The sequence below is a fragment of the Zootermopsis nevadensis genome, unplaced genomic scaffold, assembly GCF_977971745.1.
Source record: "Zootermopsis nevadensis isolate Lab colony 2312 unplaced genomic scaffold, Znev_1.0 Znev_ptg000022l, whole genome shotgun sequence".
NCBI lineage: Eukaryota > Metazoa > Arthropoda > Insecta > Blattodea > Termopsidae > Zootermopsis > Zootermopsis nevadensis.
The window spans coordinates 7213472-7234748 of NW_028259154.1; the positions used below are offsets into that span (position 1 = coordinate 7213472).

A 21277-nucleotide genomic window follows, 5' to 3' on the forward strand; every position below is an offset into this window, starting at 1 on the left:
TTCCTCACAACGCACTTTCCATTTACCACTCACAAACACTTAGTTGCATGTTATTTGATGGTGTATGAATTGCTTTGTCCTTTCACAAATATGTTACGGTCATTGGTGTCCAGTTCTGTGTTCTTTTTATCGTCGTTTTTTTTTTTTTAAAATCTCTATTTCAAGTGTGTTGTTTTCAGTTAGTAAAATGTTGCAGGCAGAAGATTTATACATGGTTTCTTTTTCAGGAGGCACAATTTTTTTTATTTTTGTGTTTTATCTCAAAATCTTCAGCAGAGTGGTCACATCTGCTAATTGTTAAAAATTTGTAATTGATTTTGAGGAACTGTGTCTGGGAAATTATTATTGTATTCAGCAGTTAATATGTTCACTCCTGTATTTAAATTTGCCATGAGGAGACAAAATGTCTCTTTCAAAATTCACTTTTGCGCGTACAGTTATCTTCCCTTGATGAAAGTACTATGCTTTCTCCGCATTACACACCTGCCTGAATATAGTTACAGTTTTTTAAATTTCTCTTAAGGTTCTGACTGACATGTTCCAAACTAAGTTACTGGAAAGCTGTATTGAAAGTTGAGCTTTCCAAGTATTGTTTTTACACCAGGCATTGTTTATTTTACAGTTTATTTTTTGCATGGCCCAGTGTAGCTCGGTCAGTATAGTGACTGACTATGGCCTGGATGACCGTGGTTTGATCCTTGATGGGCAGAGGATTCTTCCTGTAGCCTCTGTATTAATACTAGCTTGGGCCCACCCAGCCACCTTTCCAATGGGTACCATAGTCCTTTTCCTGGGGTAAAGTTTTGAGGTTTATCACAGAAGTGAAGATGTCAATTATGATGTGGTCTTGTATGTTGTTACCAGCATTTCAGAGACTTGAGATGATATATTCAAGGCTGTGGGGTCACAGTTGGTAAAAATGTACTGACTCCGACCTCGGTATAAAATCGTAAGAAAATACTGTTTTAACACTTTTGCTACCATGTGAGTCGCCAGCAGCCTCACGCTTAGGGAGATCCAGTGATGCGTTGAGCCACATGGTGTGGGAATAATGCTTTGTAACTTTGGCTCCTGTACCTTAAGAATACAAACTGTCTACAAATCAACTGATTTCTGCAATAATCATTAGACTTATATTTAAATATAGGTTATAAGTCTAAAAGGTAGCCTGATGATTCACGTGGTGGTGATGATGAAATTTCTTATTGTACCCTTTACCATTTTAGTAGGTTTACCATAATTAATACATATTGAGCTTTTATGAAGGAGTCATAGGTTTTAGTATCGACTCCACAACCCTGGATACATTCCTTTAAAATGTTGGTAACCACCCAAAAGACTACATGGCATTATGACCCAGATAACCATAATCAACAAGCTGGTCATTAACATCTATCTAGTGCTGTCTTGGTATGGTACAGTGGCCTTTACTTCTACTTATTTGGTTTTTACATTGAAATTACCTGTATAATCACCAGGTTCACATGTTTTATTAAAGTGTTTCAGGTACCGGGGTGTGAATTTTAATGTGCAGCAAGGTTAGGTTCAATTTTTCAAACCATTGCAGTTTAGTTTATGAGTTTGTATTTGTGCAGCTCCTGTATGCAGGAGAGGGTGAGGCAAGGAGACCAGATGATGGGGGCCTCTCTCAGTTGGAACTGTCAGTTCTACGTGATGACAAACCTGGTACCATTGGTTTGAAAGGCCATGAGTTTGTACAGATTTCATACCACATGCCAACAAACTGTGAGGCTTGTCCCAGACCGCTGTGGCACATGTTCAGGCCACCCCCTGCGTTGGAGTGCAGACGTAAGTTTACTTTTTATAGGTATTTTTCATGCCCTAGTCTGAGTGAATAACATGTCATGCGCTCATCCATTAAAATTCTCAAGTTTTGAGTCAAGTAAGAAATCACCTTTTATTAGGCTTATTTTTTCAGACACCAAACAAAACACTTCACTAGATACACACTATGTAGCAGGTTCTCAAAAATTAGACATTTCTTCTACAATCTAGATCTACGTAAGTTATTATAACAAACCTTCAGAAACAATAATCTTACCATTCTCTGTAACAGTATATCACTATTATTTTCACAACCACATTCATGTACACAATTTAATGATTGGCATCACTTTTTAGGAACAATTAAGAATTCAAATTAGTAGTAAGAGATTCATTTAAAAAAACTGTGTACGTAAGTGTCTTGTTTAAAAACTCATACTATGCTTCATGTTGTGGTGAAGAAACACCAGTTACTCCACATGTTCCGGGTTCAGATTTGCTGTACGTACGGTCACAGTGGCTCCTGCAGAAGAGAAAAGTCTCTCACTAGCATCTTTTGTGGCTGGTATGGGTAAATAATGTTGAGCCAGACTTTGAAGATAGTGGTACTGCCAGGCATTATCTTTCCACCATACACAAGGGTCTTCATGCCTAGGAAGAACAGGCTCCATTAAGTATTTGCTGATGTGATCCTTTACATGTTTATTTTCAGTAGGTATGCAAGTCAGGTGTCAATTTCTGTGCATTATTTGTAGCCAGTTGTATTGCGTGGGCAAGACAAGGTATAGAAATCCATTCTGTTGCAGAGAGTGCTGATACCATGTTTTTGGCATTATCAGTAACATTGTATATTGATATTGTATGCGCTTCTAAATTCCATTCCTCTAAAGCAGTTTTTAGTTTTTCATATACTGCAGATTGTGTGTGATGTCCAGGAAAGTATTAGTCTTAATGTATCGTTTCATTGCAAAATCATGACATATAATGACAAGTAAAAGAAATACAGAGTGTCCGGATGAAAGGTATCCAAAATAAAAAAATTATATCTCGGAAAATAATTGTCAAACAAGTATCTGGTTTATGTCATCGGAAAGGAAAACTCTGAAAGTTTTTTTCATGCTCGGCTTACGCGCATGCGCCAGCTGGTGACCTTCTGCGAGCTCAGTAACGATGTCGACTCCACAGGAACAGTTTCAATGCGTGTTGTGGCTAGCAGAGTTGCAATCTCTTACGGCTGTCCAGCGTAGTTTTAGAACGCAGTATGGACGTCAACCTCCTACACGGAAGAGCATTCAGTTCTGGGACGACAAACTGAGGACTACAGGTAGTCAGTTGCGTGTAAAATCTGGAAAGACACGGACCTCTGAAGAAAATGTCAATCACATTAGAGAGGCATTCCAGCAAAGTCCGCGCAAATCAATTCGTGCTGCTAGCTTGTAGTTACAAATTCCATGTCCAACAGTGCACGATGTGCTGCACAAAAGGCTCCGCCTAAGAGCGTACAAGATTCAAATGATTCATGCACTAAAACCGACTGACCAAGTAGCATGCACAAATTTCGTTGTGGACATGCTAGAAAGAATTGACGCGTCACCCGATTTCCTCCGCCAAGCGTGCTTCTCGGACGAGGCGACGTTCCATGTCAGTGGAGTTGTAAACAGGTACAACTGCAGGATTTGGGGCAGTCAAAATCCACATGTCACATTTGAGTTGGAGATAGGCAGCCCCAAAGTGAACGTGTGGGCCGGCTTAATGCACGACTTGTTGATTGGACCGTTTTTCTTTTCGGAAAAGACTGTGACCGGACGTTCGTACTTGGACATGCAGGAGCTGTATGCGCTGCCCCAATTACCACCTCAAACTATCCTCCAACAAGATGGGGCGCCGCCACGTTCCTGCCACCATGTTAGGAATCACCTGGACAGAGAGATGGCTGGGAGATGGATTGGCAGAAGTGGACCAATCGCTTGGCCTCCTAGGTCACCAGATTTAACCCCATTGGATTTTTTCGTGTGGGGTTATGTGAAGAACATTGTCTACCAGGTTAAGATCAACGACCTTCAACACCTGAAAGCCTGTATAAGGAACGCTGCGGCTATGGTAACACCAAACATGCTTCAAGCAATGTGGAACGAGGTCGACTATCGTCTGGATATTTGTCGTGCCACCAGGGGAGCCCACATTGAAATTTATTGAGAAAGTTATATACTCAGAAAAAAACTTTCAGAGTTTTCCTTTCTGATGACAAACCGGATACATGATTGACAACTAGTTTCCGAGATATAAATTTTTTATTTTGGATACCTTTCATCCGGACACTCTGTATAGTTGTCTTCTGCTTGGGATGTCCAAATATCTGCAGTGAGTGATAGTTATGAAGTGGAATCTAAGTCTTCGGTTAAATTTTGTTTGATTTCTGACTTGCAGATGGAATACATTTCAGGTATAACTCTTCTAGAGAATAGTTCTTGAAGGTATGTGATATCTAGTTCCAATTTATGCAGCAACTCTTGGAATCCTGTATCTTGCACCACTGAATATGGCTGATAATCCAATACCATAATTTTTCCAATAGCCAAGGTAACTGCTTTCGCTCCAGGTTCAGGACTCATTTTCACTGCTTTCACAAAGCCACTATTACTAGAGTCAGCTGTTTTTAAGTTTATTTAGTTCCCTTTTTTCTGCTTCCAGTATTCTCTGTTCTGGTATGGATGCTTGGCCAAATGTCAAATCAGTGTTGTGCTTCCAGTAGGTGTTTTTAGTGAAAGTCTGCACATGTTGCACTGTGCATCACTGTTTGATGTTGTGGTAAAAAAAATCCATACAAATGCACCTTTTTGAGTTTTTGCAGTTACTGAATATTTAGACATTTTTCATTTTATTAATTAATGGGGTAACAATATTATTGAAATATAGTTATTCACAGATTACTAAGCTTGTTACACTGCAAAGGAACTAATAATAATTGCTAGTGACAGACGTAACAGTTCTCAACTTCCTTAACAATAACAATGGCACACACACTTTATATAACATTTAAGGAGGGAAAATTTACATGAACCATGCAACAGTAAAAAAATGTGTTTCACTAATAAATGGAATTCAAACTGCCCCACTTTTAGTGCTGGTTAGCAGGGATAAATTGCCCTGTTTTAGTTTTAAGTCATGTTTGAATTCATATTTGTACAAAGTGGTTCATCGTTTTTAATTACATACGTTTTTTTTTACTTAGAGAGTTTGATTTTAGAGACGACAAACTGTTAACATGAGATAGACTGAAATTTTCTTTTGTCAGTTGTGCCCACTGCACGTTATTAGCCTCTACACCAGACAACAGTCCCACCTTCTGCATGCGCATAAATCCAACTGAAATACATGCAGAGTGAAAGATCGATGCTCACTATGCACTATCGATAACACTACGAGCTGAAAGTTGATGGTTGCTTTATCAATTGTGAAGGAACTTCGTCCTTGGCGCGATATTGGAAATGACGAAATACGCATTGAGACTTGATTTTTTTTAACATTTTTATTTGTGCGAGTCAAGAGATCACTGAAATTACAATACCAGGTTTTAATTATTATTTGTAGGGTGCAGAATTAAGGTACATCGAGACCACTTGGACCGCAAGGAAGACTCGATTGCGCCATGCAAACTACACTACGACCCTAACTCTGCCAAAGAACTGCTCCTGCTTGCAGCAAACATAGATGACCAGAAGCTGTGGACACAGAGGCTAGGAAAGAAAATACAGAAATGTGGCTATAAGGCGAACAGTGGAGTGGATGGTGCCAAGGTGTCCCCAAGGTGATTGCATGAACCATTCATCAAGAGTGCGTAACAGCATGGGATATTGGCGTTCATGGTCAGGCAATTTAATATAATCACATTGTGCATGTTTGTAATTGGTTGCATGTGATGCAGGTATGCATCTGCCATTGTACTGAACTGTTTCCTTCAGTAATAAGAAGGTCCTATGCTGAATATATAATAATTATATTATTGTCAGGTCTCTTTGTGTGGCCAGAAGTTTGCTTAAGACATTTCACATTTCTGTGTATATGGAAATGCTAATTGAGGAATTTTTAAATTGGCAACACTGTCAAGCTGTTGGAGTGTAAATATTTACTCTTATTATTCTCATTCTTATCTTGATAGGTTAGGAAAGTTGATTGCATATACCAGTCTCATGTGTGTGTGTGTGTGTTGTGGGGGTCCTCTCTCTCTCTCTCTCTCTCTCTCTCTCTCTCTCTCTCTATATATATATATATATATATATATATATATATATATATATATATATATATATATATATGTCTTTGATCTTCATCATACTCCTCATCATAAGACATAAGTTTGTGTATCCCAACACAAATCTTAGTACAGAAATACAATAAACTTTCAGACAAGACTGGAAAGGTGCCTTCTTTGAGTACACAAAAGTTCCAAAGTTGTTCTTTATGCCTTAGAGTTCAACCATCTAGGTCCATTTTGCCCCTGGAGGTTTCATAGGGGTGTTCGAAAGCCATGACAGACAGACATGGATGAGCCCATAAGGAATTCTTAACTTGTGCTGAAATGTAAGAACACCTAAAAATATTACTTAGGAATATATGAAGCTGAAAACTTATAAATAGAATGTAAGATTTGAGGTTTTCACAGCGGTGAGTATGAAGATTTCTGTCTTCTGGGTTGTTGCGCTGTGTAGTCTGGTCGATGTTTACCAGCGTGAATCGTCCTGATGACGGAGGCAGTATGACCTCTGAAACGTTGGTAAACATCGACCAGTCTACACAGCGCAACAACCCAGAAGACAGAAATCTTCTTATAAATAGAACTCACTAACATCTGAATGGTCATTAAAAAACTATTTGATTCTAAAAAGAAGAGACTAAAGTCTTTTGTTTCCTATATTTGGCACTATGTTTATCTGAGTCCTTGACCCATAGTTTATCTGTATTTTAGTATTTCATTTTTGTTTGTGTACAGTGAATTTCTCATTTTTGCCTTGTATGTTCTTTTGTCTCTGTTACTCCATGTTTTTATCTCATTTCCTTTTTGTAATACTGATTTAATCAGTGGTTTATGCAAATTATTTCAATATATAGGGATTTTCCTTTTGTTTTTCAATTTTCTCATCAGTTTTGTCCATTATTGATTTGAGTGGGTAAAGATTTCTTTTAAATCATCTTCTGTTACCACATGATTGTCTGCATGCATTAAATCCATATTGTCCCTTTCTTACCTACAGCGATTCCTTGTAAATTATGTTTCATCCATTCTGTTATTATCTTTTCTGTATAAATTCAGAATTAAAGGAGTTTAACTAAAAGAGGATTCAAAAATTAGTACTGCTCTTCATGTAGTATTAGATAATAATATTTGTGAAGGGGGCTGGACATGTAGTCATCATTTATTAAATGCAATCATAAAAAGTTTTATTTATTGCTCTAACATCTTTGAGCAAATGGAATGCATGTTTCTAGAAAGGTAATGAAGAGAACAGTTCAGTACATAAGGTGATTATGAATTGTAGGTAGCAGGTGATCCATTTGTGCTTATGTTTCATAATTTATTATGGTCCATATGATTGTCTTTTGTTTCGGAATGCTAATTTGTTGTAATTTATTAATAAAATTAATTTGTTTTTTTTAAAATCCATCATCCAATTCTCACCATGCCATTTGTCACTTCTTTCCTTCTGTGACTGAACTTTCCTGATAAAGAAAACTTTAATCAACTCATGGTGATGGAATGTCTTCCAATATGTTATTTTTTTATGTTTTATAAAGGTCCAATAGCAGGAATTTTGTGATCCTGATGATGAACTTTCAGGGCCCAGAGTCGGTCTGGACACAGAGGCTAGAGGAAAAATCCTGTCCCCGTCGGGATCGAACCCGAACTTCCAGTCCGTAGCCAGTCACTATATTGTCTAAGCTATGCGCCCTGATAATTTTTCCTGTAGACTGCGTTCAAACTGACTCTGAGGCCCACCCAGGCTCATATCCAGTGGGTACTGGGGTCCTTTTCTGGGGTAAAGTGCAGCCAGGGTGTGATGCTGACCACTCACCCCCATCTAGTGCTGAGGTCAAGAATGAGTAGGAGCTATACTGCCTCTCCCCCTAAGCTCCTACATGGCGAAAAGTGGGACAGCTTTACTTTTATTTTAATTAATTGATGGAAGAAATTAATGAGGATCCTACAGAGAATTGGAATTGATTGGAGAGATAGAAGACTAATCGAAAACCTGTACATGCAGCAAAAAGTCAAAGTGAGACCGGACTCAGGAGACACCAACAACGTTGAGATAGGTAGAGGTGTAAGACAGGGATGCTGCTTATCACCAATTCTTTTTAACCTGTATGGGGAATGGCTTGCCAAGGAAGCTCTGGAGGGAACAGGAGACTTCAAAATTGGAGGAAGAGTGATAACGACTGTAAAGTATGCAGACGACTTAGTAGTATTGGCGAAGGAAGAGGAGGAATTACAGAACATGATGGACAAGTTAGTGGAAACAGGTAGAGAGTATGGAATGGAAATCAACATTGAAAAATCAAAGGTAATGAGGATAGCACCGAGAGCAGAACCATTGAACGTTGTAATTGGAAACCAACAGCTGGAGAATGTGGAGCATTTCAAGTACTTGGGAAGCATAATCACGACGGACGCTCTATGCACCAAGGAAGTAAAAGCAAGGATAGCCATGGCCAAGGTAGCTTTCGTCAAGAAGAGGATACTTCTCACTAGCAAGTTGGGCTTGGAGATGAAGAAGAAACTAGTGAAGTGTTACGTATGGAGTGTCGCGGTGTATGGAGCAGAGACTTGGACACTCAGGAAGAAGGAACAGAAATACCTGGAGAGTTTTGAAATGTGGTGTTGGAGAAGAATAGAGAAGATCAGGTGGACGGATCGAGTGACCAACGAAGAAGTATTGAGGAGAGTCAACGAGCAAAGAAACATTCTGCAGGCGATTACACGAAGGAAAGCTAACTGGCTGGGACATATTATGAGAAGGAATGGGTTACTGAGTGATATCGAAGGCCAGGTTGAAGGAAAGTGAGGACTGGGAAGAAGACTGATACAGCTAATCGACGATCTGAAACAAGGAAAGAAGATGAAGTTCCAGGAAGTAAAACGAGAAGCTGAGAATAGGGAAAACTGGAGAGCTCTTTTTGGGCAGACCAATGGACCTGTCATAAGACAGAACACTGAATAAAAAAATATATTGCCATAAGCTCTGATTACAGCAGTTTACATTTATGTCAGCAAACAATTTATCCCATCGTGAGTGGCATGATTAATGGCAGTCCAGCGTGTATGTGCATTATCTAGACTTTTTGTGTAGTCTGGCTGATATAGGAAAGAAGTGTTAATATTTTATAGTTTTAGAAGCATTAACCAAGTTGTTGAAATATGAGTCACAGATGCAAGCCAGCTCAGTTTTGAACCAGTGAGCAAACTGTATTGCACTGCTAGGAATAGTCCTGTGGAATATTCATTGTTATGTTATTAGTAGAATGATGAGTTTTGAACCAGCAAGTGACTGAGCAGCGAGGTGATTGTTGCAGTGTACTGCAAACATGTTCAGATATAATTAACTGTAATAGTATGTGGAGTAAATCCATCTTACGTTTAAAGAATTTACAAGAGTGTAGTCACTGATTCCATTACAGTATGGTTTAGAAAAGCAACTGCTTCCTGATGATAGTGTTAGATGTTATAGTGATATCCAAACTTTTATGGCATTCCATCAATAGCTTTGGCTTACATATTGCAGTTACTTCACAGATATTCATATTGTTGTGGTTTATAAAATGCATAGATCCATAACTAATGTTCAGTTAGGCAAAGATTTTAGCAGCTCCAAAGAAGAGATACAATAGATAGTAATAGCTGACTCACCTCTATATAAAAAGTAGGGAAAATTCAGACATAAAATTACTGCATAGTGTAGAATGTAATAAAGCTTCAGTGGATACCTGCCTATTGCAGTGACAAGAAGTAAAAGGCAGACTGCCTTTCAAAAGGGAAGAGGTCATATGAGCACCTTCCCCAAATGCTACTTCCACTCTGCATAGTTAATAATAAATTTCTTTAATGACCTGTCTAAAGACTGCTCAGTGCCAATCCAAAACAAAAATGAAACAATAATATTTAAAAACTTAAACATAATCCCAGAAACCTGAAGACGAATTTGTAGCCATGTTTCATCTCATAACTGGATATGACTGCTTGGCCACCCATATACCAAGACTAAAAATCTACCCATTTCCAGAGTGCAGAAAAGAAAGTCATATAATGGACAAGGATCATCTTCTAGATCACCCTGCTTTGAACTGCAACATCAGGGAACCATGAGTTAAACTATACAGAGATGCAAGAAGATAAATGGAATACCTATAAGTCTCTAACAATTAAAATACATCTACTGCTATTCTGTTCAGCTGAAATATCTGTGATTCTAATTTGCCTGTTCTCATAGATCATTCTACCTTTGTGATGATGAGAGCTTAATCAACTCTTGTTTGCTATTTACAGACCTTTCATCTCTCTCTCTTTATTCTTATACTATGTCATAAATTTGTCAAAGTATGAACATCTGTTGTTGAATTTCAATTACATTCACACCTTCCTTGTACATAAGTCTCATAACTGTTCATTGGTATTTTTTCTGCACATGGTCAATATAATTGTCTTTCTTTATTTCTCTCATTCTCTCTCCTTTTAACTTTTCTCTCACTTTATATTTCTTTACTTCTTTCTACCATCCTTTCTCATACTGATATGTAACTACCAACAGCATGTAAATGTGTATACCTCAATTACCATATTTCCTGTCACTATTTCCCCTCCTAGTTTTTTATATGAAAGAAAATTATTGTTTCTGCATATGTAGCCATTCCACAGCTCCAGGGTTCAACATGGTCATTGTTTGTTACAGAGAGTCACAGCGGTCAAGCTTGAAACCATACGTGTCACAGCAACAGCGTTCTGCTACCCTTCCAGCAAATTCATCTGTCATGGGCAAGTGAGATGCATACGTAAATTAATGTTGAGACCTGAACATTGTCATGTGGTAGTCAGAGGTGTGAATGACCAGCTGACAGTATTGGTTGTGTTACGGCTTGCAAGATGTTAAATTCTGATGCAAAAATTATTTTTTTATGAGAATGCATATGATGGTACAAAGACTTATAAAGCTATAATTTAAATTAATTCGTGCATCTTGTCAGATTACGTGATAGAAGTGACTATGATGCTATCACGACTGAAATGAAGCCAAAGTGTTTGCTGTTGTTTCAGTACTAATAATAACCCTATTTCTTCCTTGCTCACCCCTAGGTGTTCCACATTCCTACATGTCATAACCAAATTATCGCTTAGTTTTAAATGAAAACAAACCAGTACTCTTGCTCACTTAACAATGCCTCGTCTGACAACTTCCGTGCCAATTAACATAGTGAAGGATCTTGAATCTCGAAGAATTTTTTAGGTGCCTGTTGGCACTTGTGAATGATTGTAATAATTCTTCATGAGTGCGAGTGAGCGAGATTTTTTAGTGCTGTTTTATTACGTGGCAGTGATAGCAGTATGTAAACTATGTACACTGTGCCTTTAACGTAACCAGGGACGTGATGGAGAGTAGCATGTGTCCGTGAATAATTCTTTCAAGATTTTTTATCACGTTTCAGATGAGTTTTCTTCTGCCAGTGAAATTTATGATGCTACTGCTCTGAAGTCATACCATTTTATTTACAAGTGTATAATATTAATAATATAATAATATTGAAAGGATGCTATTTTGTAGATATTGTGTTGATTATGTGTATGGGTGAGAATAATGTATACACATCAATAAAAGAGAGAAAGTAAACCATGTCCTTTTGATGTTCCCACATTTTTTCCATGCACATACTGTGATCAGAAATTGTTCCTATTACTTTTACTCTGTATTTTTTCTTTAGTTTGTTAGGGGGCAGGGAATTTTTCCTTTGGCCTCTGTGTCCAGACCTGCTCTGGGGCCCACCCAGCCTTTCTAATGGTTACTGGGGTCCTTTCCTGGGGTAAAGTGCAGCCAGGGTGTGATGCTGACCACACCCCTATCTAGTGCTGAGGTTAAGAATGAGTAGGAGCTATACCTTCTCTACCTCCTATCGCTTACACCGTGTATAGCAGGAAAACTTTACTTTTACTATTTTAGTATGTATCATATGCAAGGTACTTGGGAAAGAAATTCAAGTAGTAAGAGAATATGATATTTGAGGTGCTAATGACAGTGGAGATGTTATAGTTGGTCTTCTGGGTTGTAATGCCTTGTGTCTTGTAAGTATATACAGTCAAACCTCGGTTCACGAACAATTCAGTTTACGAACACAAAGCGTCTCGGATGACATACTGTGTCTCGAGTTACGAACACGCAAGCTGTCAACATCATGGAGTGATAAGCTGGGAGTATCAGCGTCGGCAGTATTCGTAGAAGAATGATCCAGCATGGGGCCAAAGAAAGACAATGACAGCAGCAAAGTGAAAAGAAAAAATACCAATATCATGATAGATGTTAAGAAAGAAATCATAGCCAAACATGAAAATGGTGTTCGTGTCTCTGATCTTGCTACTTCTTTGATCTGTGAAATTTGTGCAAAATGGGGCGAGGTGCAAAGTTTCTTGGAACGATATCACCCCGATAAAGCAGTAGCAAGCCGCAGCATAAACATTTTCAATGATAATGCCATGTGTCACTTTAGAAACATTTTAAAACTTAGACAAAAACAAATCACACTGGACAACTTTTTATTGAGACAGAGGCCCAGTGAGTCTGATGCAGAGTCGAGTGGTGCCAAGAGACAGAAAAGAGAAAAAGAATCCCCTTCCAAACAATAACATTTCACTTCCTCACCACCTTCCACTTACGCCATCAACTCTCCTCCATACAGGTACGGTAAAACTAAATTAAGTTTTCGTCTATATTTGATCTACTTAGTGTTGTGTTTATCTTTTTTGTGATGGATTTAATGGTTTCCATTGATTTTGTGTTAAGAACTTGTGCACAAAGTACTGTTGCAAAATTTTAAATAAGCAATCATCTGGGGTCCAGGAATGGATTAATCCATTTTACATTAATTCCTATGGGGAAAGTAGTTTCGGTTTATGAACGACCTTCAGGAACGAATTAAGTGCGTGAACCGAGGTTTGACTGTACCAGCATTTTGGAGGAACACACTGTATCCATTTTCAGCTCTTTGATGGAGGCAGTGATGTTCTTCTGAGACGAAACCTACCACGATGTTGTTGTCATTGTTCCACGTATGAGCTTACATAATGATGGCTGTACACTCTTTTTTCAACTGCAAAACTCTTCAGAGAGCTTCTGAGAAAATTGTTTATGAGTGACACTTGCTACAGCATGAAATATGTTAATTTCAATCATATTATATCAGGCCACCACTTCACATGAAGATCAAAATATGTTTTTGATGTACACATTAAATCACATAGGTTTGTTCTCAAGTTGTATGATGCGTATGGACAGAAAGCTATAGGACTTTGGAAGACCAGTATTTTATTATGTAATGCAGTAGTGTTTTTTAATAGAAATGCTGTAACTTTATTGTTTTCATTGCACTATAACACAAAACTGATGAGCCTTTGTAAGGATCTAATTGTAACACAATCATAGTATTCCAATGTTATAAATTTTTTTGTTCGTCTATTGATGACCTGTATCTTTTGTTTTAGTATTGCAGTTAATTTACTTGTGTAGTAACATGTGTTTGATCATAGTGTTACATTGTGTTCTGTGACTCTTCGTGAACTTTGTCTGTATATACAACTATTATTCACATTGTCAAAGTGGAACTGTGGCATTACACGGCTGCGACACTGTGGAATATTTATACTAGGAACTTTAATTTATCAGGTAAAAGAAAAAGCAGCCTTTAGGATTATAGTAAAAATTGTTTTCCAAATGTGTCATTTTATGTTTTCAACCTCCAGGGAATCAGGCCTTGAAAGTCCCTTGTCATATTATAGGATGGTTGTGTAGAAAAGGGATACAAGGTTTTATTCTGTCATCTTTGTTTCTCCTGTCTACCTGAATCCCATTAAATAAGAGCTGTGGTGTTAAGAGAGTCATGCTTGGGACCAAACTTACCATATGTCTCAAGGTCTTGTGGAGTTTTTGGAAATTAACGTAGTGGGTACTGAAGGAAATTTTGCTGTCTATGAAAATATGATATTATTAAAACTGTTTTGTTCCCTTAGGGGTTTCTTCTGTTAACACATACTAAGTACTTTACCATTGTCATATTTGCAAATTCCTAGAATGCAGTGTTGCTTTTGTTATGTGGGCAGTATTCAGAGGATTAGAAACCACTAGAATGGCACTATTATATTTCTGTTTAATAACAGGATTCAGATATACTACAATTAAACCTACCTGTAGAAGTAATTTATGTTATAAGACTTGTCATTGTTGGAATTAAGGATATTATCTTATAAAATAGCTACACTCTGATGCATTTGCATTTTAGCAAACTCTGTTGCTTTGTGCTCTGAACTCTTTCTGTACTTAACAGATGTCAAGCTAGGGAAATGAAATAATTACATAAATACAGTCTCAACAGATTGTGGAAATTTAGTGTCTTTGAATTGCCTGGTTCCTACTTATGCCTGTCTTAATTGAAATAGAATAAAAGCTCACTGAAGAAGGAAAGAAATAGGAGAATAGTAAAGAGCAGTTTAACATATGTAAAAGATATTTAATAATATAGTTCTTTTCTTTCTTTTTTTCTAAAAAATAAATGATTGGTGGCTAACATTTTTATTGAATTTCTGCACTGAATTCTACATAAGCAAATTCTGCGCATGTACTGCTTGCTTACAAACATTTGGGAATGAAGATGCCAGATTTGTTACTTTCTTTGTGATAGACTTCCAGGAATGCTGTGTCATCCATCTAGATGAATGTTACACATCTTTTGTGATTACAGAATGGTTTTTTAGATTTGGTGAACTGAGTGAGTTGACTTTGGCAGTCATTAATTATAACTGGGCAAGCTCTTGATTCAGATTCTGGCACTAAATTACTGATAGGGTAAAATAGTTTACACCTGAATACTATGCTGGAATTAAGCTTTGACATTTCACAGGATGTATGAAATTTTCAGAGGAGGCAGGGAACTGTTGTAGCTGAGGGTTTCAAATTACATCTTTCATATAAGTTGTATTTTGTGAAGAAGAGTTAGACAGTGAAGTTCTTCAGCAGTGGAATTACTTACTTTTGTTTTGAGGAATTTTACCCTAGGAGTAGTAGTTGAAGCTGGCAGCAGTTCTTGGACATTTATGCAACAAATCTGCATCCATCAGTGTAAAGTTTTTAGTAGCTAGATAACGTAAATTTGAAACAATAAGAACTTGTTATATTTTTCACTATAAAGACCATAGAAATAGAATTTCTTGCATCTGCATAAAATAATAAGTACATATTAAGTTCCCAGACATTTTTGCCAATCACATGATTCTCAGCTGCTTTATCTTGGGATTGTCCAGTGCTGAGATAGGGTTATATTTGGTTTTAACAGACAATGTTTAGTTTGTTCTACAAATAGGGATTGATTATCGCTACTGCTGTAAGCATGATGCAGAGTAATCTATTCTGCCCAATGTAATGCTGTAAGCAGTGAAGGTGTTTACTTTAAAACCACTGGAATTTTGTTTCAAATTTGCAGTTGAATTCTGATTAATTCATCATTTTAAAATGTTATGAGAAATATAATTAGAATGTTGTTACAGATTATGTGTGGAAGTGGCAGCGATTACAATGTGGAGTCACTGTTTTAGTAGAGATGAGCTGCCTTCTTCAGGTTGTGTTGTTTCCAGGTTGGCAGTGTAGAGAACTGTGCATGATCCATTTTGAATACTGCCTTGAAATCCTCCTCTGACAAGTGCAGCTGTGGAATAAGGAGGATTGTCAGAAGCCTTTACAATAAATGTTGATTATTTATTTGGTTGTTTTATGATGCTGTTCAACTGCTCAGGATATGTGTAGCTTCCAGTCAGATTTTGCATAATGATAAGGCAGGAAAGAAGATGTCTGTCTTCTGTATTGTAGCAGTTATCCTTTGTCTTTTTACAGATGAAAACAAAAACAGTACCTAAAAATATTCTACATTGTTCTAAATTCATCCTGTCATATAATTTTACACATAACCTGAACAGTTACTACAGCATAGTGATATAACCAAATAGTTATCTGCATTACTGATCACCTTCAGACCTACTAATGCATTCTGGTTAACTAGACTTCTACTGACTGGTTTCAGGCTCTCATCGCAGTGAATATGAAGATGACTGTCATGTGGAATGTTTCACTGTAGTCTTGTAGTAACTGACCAATGTTTCAGAGGTGCTTACTACCGCTAACACAGCAACTTGAAATTGTTCTGATCTCTTAATATATCACAACTTCATCTGTACAATGTCATTACAGGAGGGATATACTTACCTCTCTGCGTGTCTTGTCCACTTCTTCAGGCAGGTCATCAGCTGAAGCCTGCAGCTTTTCAAGTGGGTATTTGGGAAAGTCGCTAAAGTTCTTGGCACCATCAACCAGACGTGGGTCCAATTCAAGAACAGGATTGCTACCCTCTAGCTCATGACGCACATCTTCAAATGACTTGTTCTCCTGTGTGAAAATCTCCCGTTGTTGTAATGCTACTAAATACAATTTGAGATTCTTCCATTATTTGCACTTGTGGATGATATAATCTCTGACCCCTTTTTAACATTTCTTTCTTTCTTACCCTTTATTTTATAGTATATTACACATTTCAGGATGGATTTGGAGCCATTATAAACACTGTCTTATTCCTCTATAAGCAATGATTACACAATTCTGTTATGAATAATGAGATGATAACACTAGTTTTCCTTCATTTGGTCAATATTTGTAAATATTAACCCCTATGATATGGCATATTTACTTCACCAGAACTTTAATCAGTGTTGTGGTTTAACTTACATTCCACAGTGAGGTGTCCCAGACTCCAAAGAAACCAGTGAATGTGGGAGGTTCATAACCTTGCTTCACCTTCAAGATGGCTGTGTCATCGCTGCGGTTTGAGGGATCTACAATCATATCAGTTATTGTCAAATTTAGTGATAGATTTGTGATAGTGTTCTTATTATGAAACAATCATGAAGGTGAAATATGTTACTTAATACTTGTGCAATATCAGTAATAATGGCGGTGATGGTAGTATGAGTAGTGGTAGTGTATGATGTTTTGCAGTGTGACAGTATGCAGTACTGGTACCTTTTCTTCAAAATAAAAACAAAATACTTTCAAAATACATTGAAATTGTCAGGCATAGTCTCAAAGTACTGCCACCTTTTTTCTACAAACAAGCACTGGTAGTACTGCTAGCAGTAGTAACAACAGCAGCAGGAGTAATAATATCAGTAGTAATAAGCACAAATGCTATTGTCATCAGTATCATAATTTTCAACCTGCTATGAAGTTTTGTTGATACGTGGTAACAGTCTGGACTGGAAATGTTTTTTTGACACTGAGTATATACTCATCAGAAGAGAATGGTAGTGACGACTAAGATAAATTTAGAAAGGACATTATAGAAATGTAGGCTGACATCAGTTATCACATTACATTTGTTTACTGACTTGACATTCTGAAAGAATAATTCATGAAGTCAATATATTCCCTTGTCCATGCTGTTGCTGACTAAATTCCAGTTAAACTGCTGGTGCTGAGTTTTCATCAGCTGTACCAGAAATCAGTGAAACTCGTCATAGGTTCTTTGGAGTATTAGTCCACATCCTGTTCGGTTGTTCACTGTTTAAAGAGTAGCTGCTGGGGAAAATTTACTCTGCCATGGATAATTCAGTGCTGAAACACTGAATGGGGGTGGGGGGGGACCTGGCTGCAATTTGTAGGTTTGAATTGTAGCCCAGAAACACACTTTTCCAACAGGTTTTATGGTTTTACTAAGTGCCTCCAATAACAGTTATGATAATTCCTTATTGATAGGCCAAAATCACCCCTTTCCACTTCCTTTGTAATTCATAATCACCCTGTCATTGTAGGTTACCATAGTTAATAAGATGTAATTGAATAAACCAAGAAACAATGGAAAGTGTGCAACCTGCCTGTACTTATGATTCCTAAATGTGATGTAATCACCTGATTTGAGGTACTCTATGGCCATCTTGACAGCCGTGTCTCGTTCATTCTTATTAGAGTCATTTCCAATCCACAGAAAAATGGAGTCATGAGCATCCAGCATCATTACATCTTCTGAGATGAGGTCACTCTGTGTGAAGTTCATGATCTCCTCCACTTTAAAACAAAATATCAGAAATTTAAAACAAATTAAGTTAATATATTTGGGGACTGCATTAATGAATCAGAATTACATTCACAAGAAAATCAAGAACAGACTAAATTCAAGGAATGCTTGCTGTTATGGAATCTTTTGACTCAGCATTTGCTAGAGTCAAATGTATAGATTAAAATACACAAAACTACTTTTGCCTGTTCTTTTTTATTGACATAAGAGCTTGTTTCTCATATTAAGGGAATAACACAGAGTGTGAGGGTGTTTGAAAACAGTGTTAAGGGGAGTATTTGGACAGAGGAAGGAAGAAGTAACAGAATGATGGAAAAAAGTGATTAGTGAGGAACTTCACAGTTTGTGCTTTTCACTAAATATTAGGGTGATCAAATGAAGGAAAATGAAGTTAGCATGACATATTTTATGCATGGGGCAGATGAAAGATATGTATACAATTTTGGTTGGAAAACCTGAAGGGAAGAAACCACTCAGAAGACCTAAGCATAGATGAGAGGATAATATTAAAATAGGGTTTGGGGATCTAGATTGAAATCATATGATTCAGGAGAGGGACCAGTGGTGGGCTCTTGTGACACAGTAATGAACATTTGGTCTTCATAAAATGCAGGTAATTTATTGACTAGCTGAGTGTACTATCAAATTCTATAGAAGGACTGTACTCTCATACAGTTAGCAAATTTAAAACAAATTTAACATGTGTACAGTCTTTAGAATTTTGCTATTAGACTTAACAGTATAGCTAGTTTAAATGATTGTGGATGGTGATAGAATTTTGCTGCTAAACTTAAGAGTACTGCTAGTGTAAAAATGATTATGGATGATGGGTCAAGAGAGAATGAGAAAAATTCTATAATCAAATTTAAACTGTACTGTAGCTGAAAATCAAAGACACCTTTGAATGCTCCACTTGCATTGGAACACTGGAATAGCCGGGCAGGCATGGTGTCGGTGGAGTCTGCTAGGCGCTTGTCACTTGCATACTCCTCTCGGCCACCAATCGCTTCCCAGAAGTCGGGTTTCTCTTGACCTGCAAAAATTTAAATCTCCGTTGTAAAATTAAACATACTTTGGATCTCTGTCGGAAACACTATAAGGGGGAAAGAAACATAAATTGAGAAGATCTGGTATAATAAAGACTGTTACCCTCAGTGTTTGAAACAATGTTCCATACATCTCTTTTAACCATGTTTATAATCTCCCATGCGTGGTTGCTAGGAAGAGGGTGAGAATTACTGAGTCTGTGGATGGGTGGAAGGTCAAAGAGAAGATTGTGTTGGTAACTAAACAGGTGAGAAGTCAAGCAAGAGTGAATAATGGGGGGGTAGGGGTGGGGGGCAGGCAAGGGAGAAAATTATTGAGAGAGAGTGGGTGAGAGTGACCACTTCCATTTGAGATGCAGAGCTCATTGTTGGGTATATCAGATGCCAAAATATTCATAACAGAATTCTGTTCATCCATTAGGAGGAAATGGAAATTGGATTGTAAGAAATGTTTTGATTTTTATTTAGTGAGAATATGAATACTGATTTTGTATTTTCTTGGAATCTTTAAACATAATGGTACTTGAAGATGATTGTCTCCTAGGAGTTATTGCCATGCAGTCTAGTGAAAACTTATAGCACTGTTTCAAAGATACATACTACGTCCATCGTCAGAGTGATGATTGCCCTAATGACAGAGTATGTGTCTGCAACGTCAGTAAACTTCTACCAGACTACATGGCACAATATTCCAGAAGACAGTCATCATTATACTTGTGAGAAACTGAAATAATGCTACTCATACCTTCATATATTACTTCTTGTTCTCCTGGGGCAACTGCAGCAGCAACCTTCTTGGCCATCTCTCGTTCATCCCCTGTAGAGCCTTTACCACACCACACATAGCTGTGGCCACCGATTTTCAACAGGAACACATCATTTGTGTTCAGTGAGGCTGCCCGGAGGTCAACCTTCAGATAAGTGTGAGGCATTATTTTAATTTATAATCTTCATTGGCAACTGGGTCCTGGACTTCCCTTTTCTGTATTTGTGAGGTGACATTTTATTGTCAGTAATGAGACTTTAGTTACTCAGATTACATCCAGTGTTAACGAGGTGCTGTTGTCATTTAGGAAGTTTTGTTTTTAACTTACGAATAATAAATTCTGCTTGTTCTGATATTTCATAATGTAGTAGTCTTGAAAGCACAAAATATTGACAGTTGATTAAACTTTTAAGCCCATGAATCAAATGATTTGCCATATTTTTCTGTGCAGGAACTACAACAAATGGTAATATAGTAAGACTGAGACAGAAACAAACATAAATCACTACATGTCACCTTAAATTTATAAAATCTAGAACAATATTTCAATCTCTTTTGCATATTGTGAAAACATTTACCTTAAGACAATGTAGTCTTGTGTCATGATCAAAATTTCCAAAATTTAAGAGGAACTGTGAGCCTCTTCCTTCAGGGTTGAATTAACAAAGAAATAGTATCAGAAGGTTTAATATAGAAATATAATAAACTGTCATGAATTCTGATTGGCCAGGAATACAGCTGATGGCCATGAAATGGGATGGTATGAATGAAACCATGGTGTATAGTGATATAGTAACCAGCAGAGTAGCTAATGTTACTGCCATTGTTATTTGGTATTCTCAGGTGGCCATTCATTCAAGCTCTGATCACAATCCATGTTGCTACTAAAATCTAAAATACGGCATATGGAAAAAATATTATTGCAATATTGCCTCACCTGGGTTGCTCTGGTGTTATGACTGTCATTTCCTCGCACCTGCAGCAAGAAGTCCTTTGGAATTCCAGTGTCCTTAGCTCCTTCACCTACAATTAAAATATGTCTGAATCATAATATGCATGTTAGTATGTTAGATAGAAATAACTTCAGTGAATTCCGTATCTTAAGTAACTCATGTCCCACACTCAAGTGTAAAATTTTGAAATGAACTGACAGGAGAAGTGTTTGTATGTGGTCTGCAGTGTAGCATCCTGATGTGTTATGTTGAAACCTTGGTTTTATATAGTTGTATGATTTATAGGTCTTCCCTGAATATTTTTATTTCTTAAATTTTAGTTATACCACAAAATACAATTAAGAATGTTTCAGCTCCTACCC

The 21277-nt window shown here is 37.3% G+C and overlaps 3 protein-coding genes across 10 annotated transcripts in view; 1 reads left to right on the forward strand and 2 right to left on the reverse strand.

The window, feature by feature from the left end:
- Nucleotides 1-11660, forward strand: part of Rok (Rho associated coiled-coil containing protein kinase) — a 63844-nt gene extending 52184 nt beyond the window's left edge. For 5 of the 6 annotated variants that reach the window (XM_087353404.1, XM_087353405.1, XM_087353406.1 and 2 more), the window contains 3 exons: nt 1596-1809; nt 5377-5593; nt 10728-11660. In XM_087353404.1, the coding sequence (XP_087209530.1) occupies nt 1596-1809; nt 5377-5593; nt 10728-10818 (522 nt within the window). In that variant the 3' untranslated portion in view covers nt 10819-11660. Of the gene's footprint in view, nt 1-1595; nt 1810-5376; nt 5652-10727 lie in introns of all 6 variants that reach the window. The other variant, XR_015536352.1, reaches the window with a different exon arrangement.
- LOC147872981 (zinc finger BED domain-containing protein 4-like) lies at nt 1923-5378 on the reverse strand. Its single transcript, XM_087353995.1, has 2 exons — nt 4161-5378; nt 1923-2724 (listed from the first exon to the last, which is right to left on the reverse strand). Exons 1-2 carry the CDS (start codon nt 4395-4397, stop codon nt 2494-2496), a joined length of 468 nt encoding a protein of 155 aa, XP_087210121.1. The 5' UTR covers nt 4398-5378; the 3' UTR covers nt 1923-2493.
- A 2930-nt stretch (nt 11661-14590) lies between the features above and the next one.
- qua (villin like protein quail) overlaps nt 14591-21277 on the reverse strand; it is a 37491-nt gene continuing 30804 nt past the window's right edge. For all 3 annotated transcript variants that reach the window (XM_022066256.2, XM_022066249.2, XM_022066264.2), the window contains exons 10-16: nt 20900-20985; nt 19942-20107; nt 19049-19183; nt 17985-18140; nt 16806-16912; nt 16290-16469; nt 14591-15735 (exon numbers count right to left, since the gene is read on the reverse strand). In XM_022066256.2, the coding sequence (XP_021921948.1) occupies nt 15622-15735; nt 16290-16469; nt 16806-16912; nt 17985-18140; nt 19049-19183; nt 19942-20107; nt 20900-20985 (944 nt within the window). In that variant the 3' untranslated portion in view covers nt 14591-15621. The remainder of the gene's footprint in view (nt 15736-16289; nt 16470-16805; nt 16913-17984; nt 18141-19048; nt 19184-19941; nt 20108-20899; nt 20986-21277) is intronic.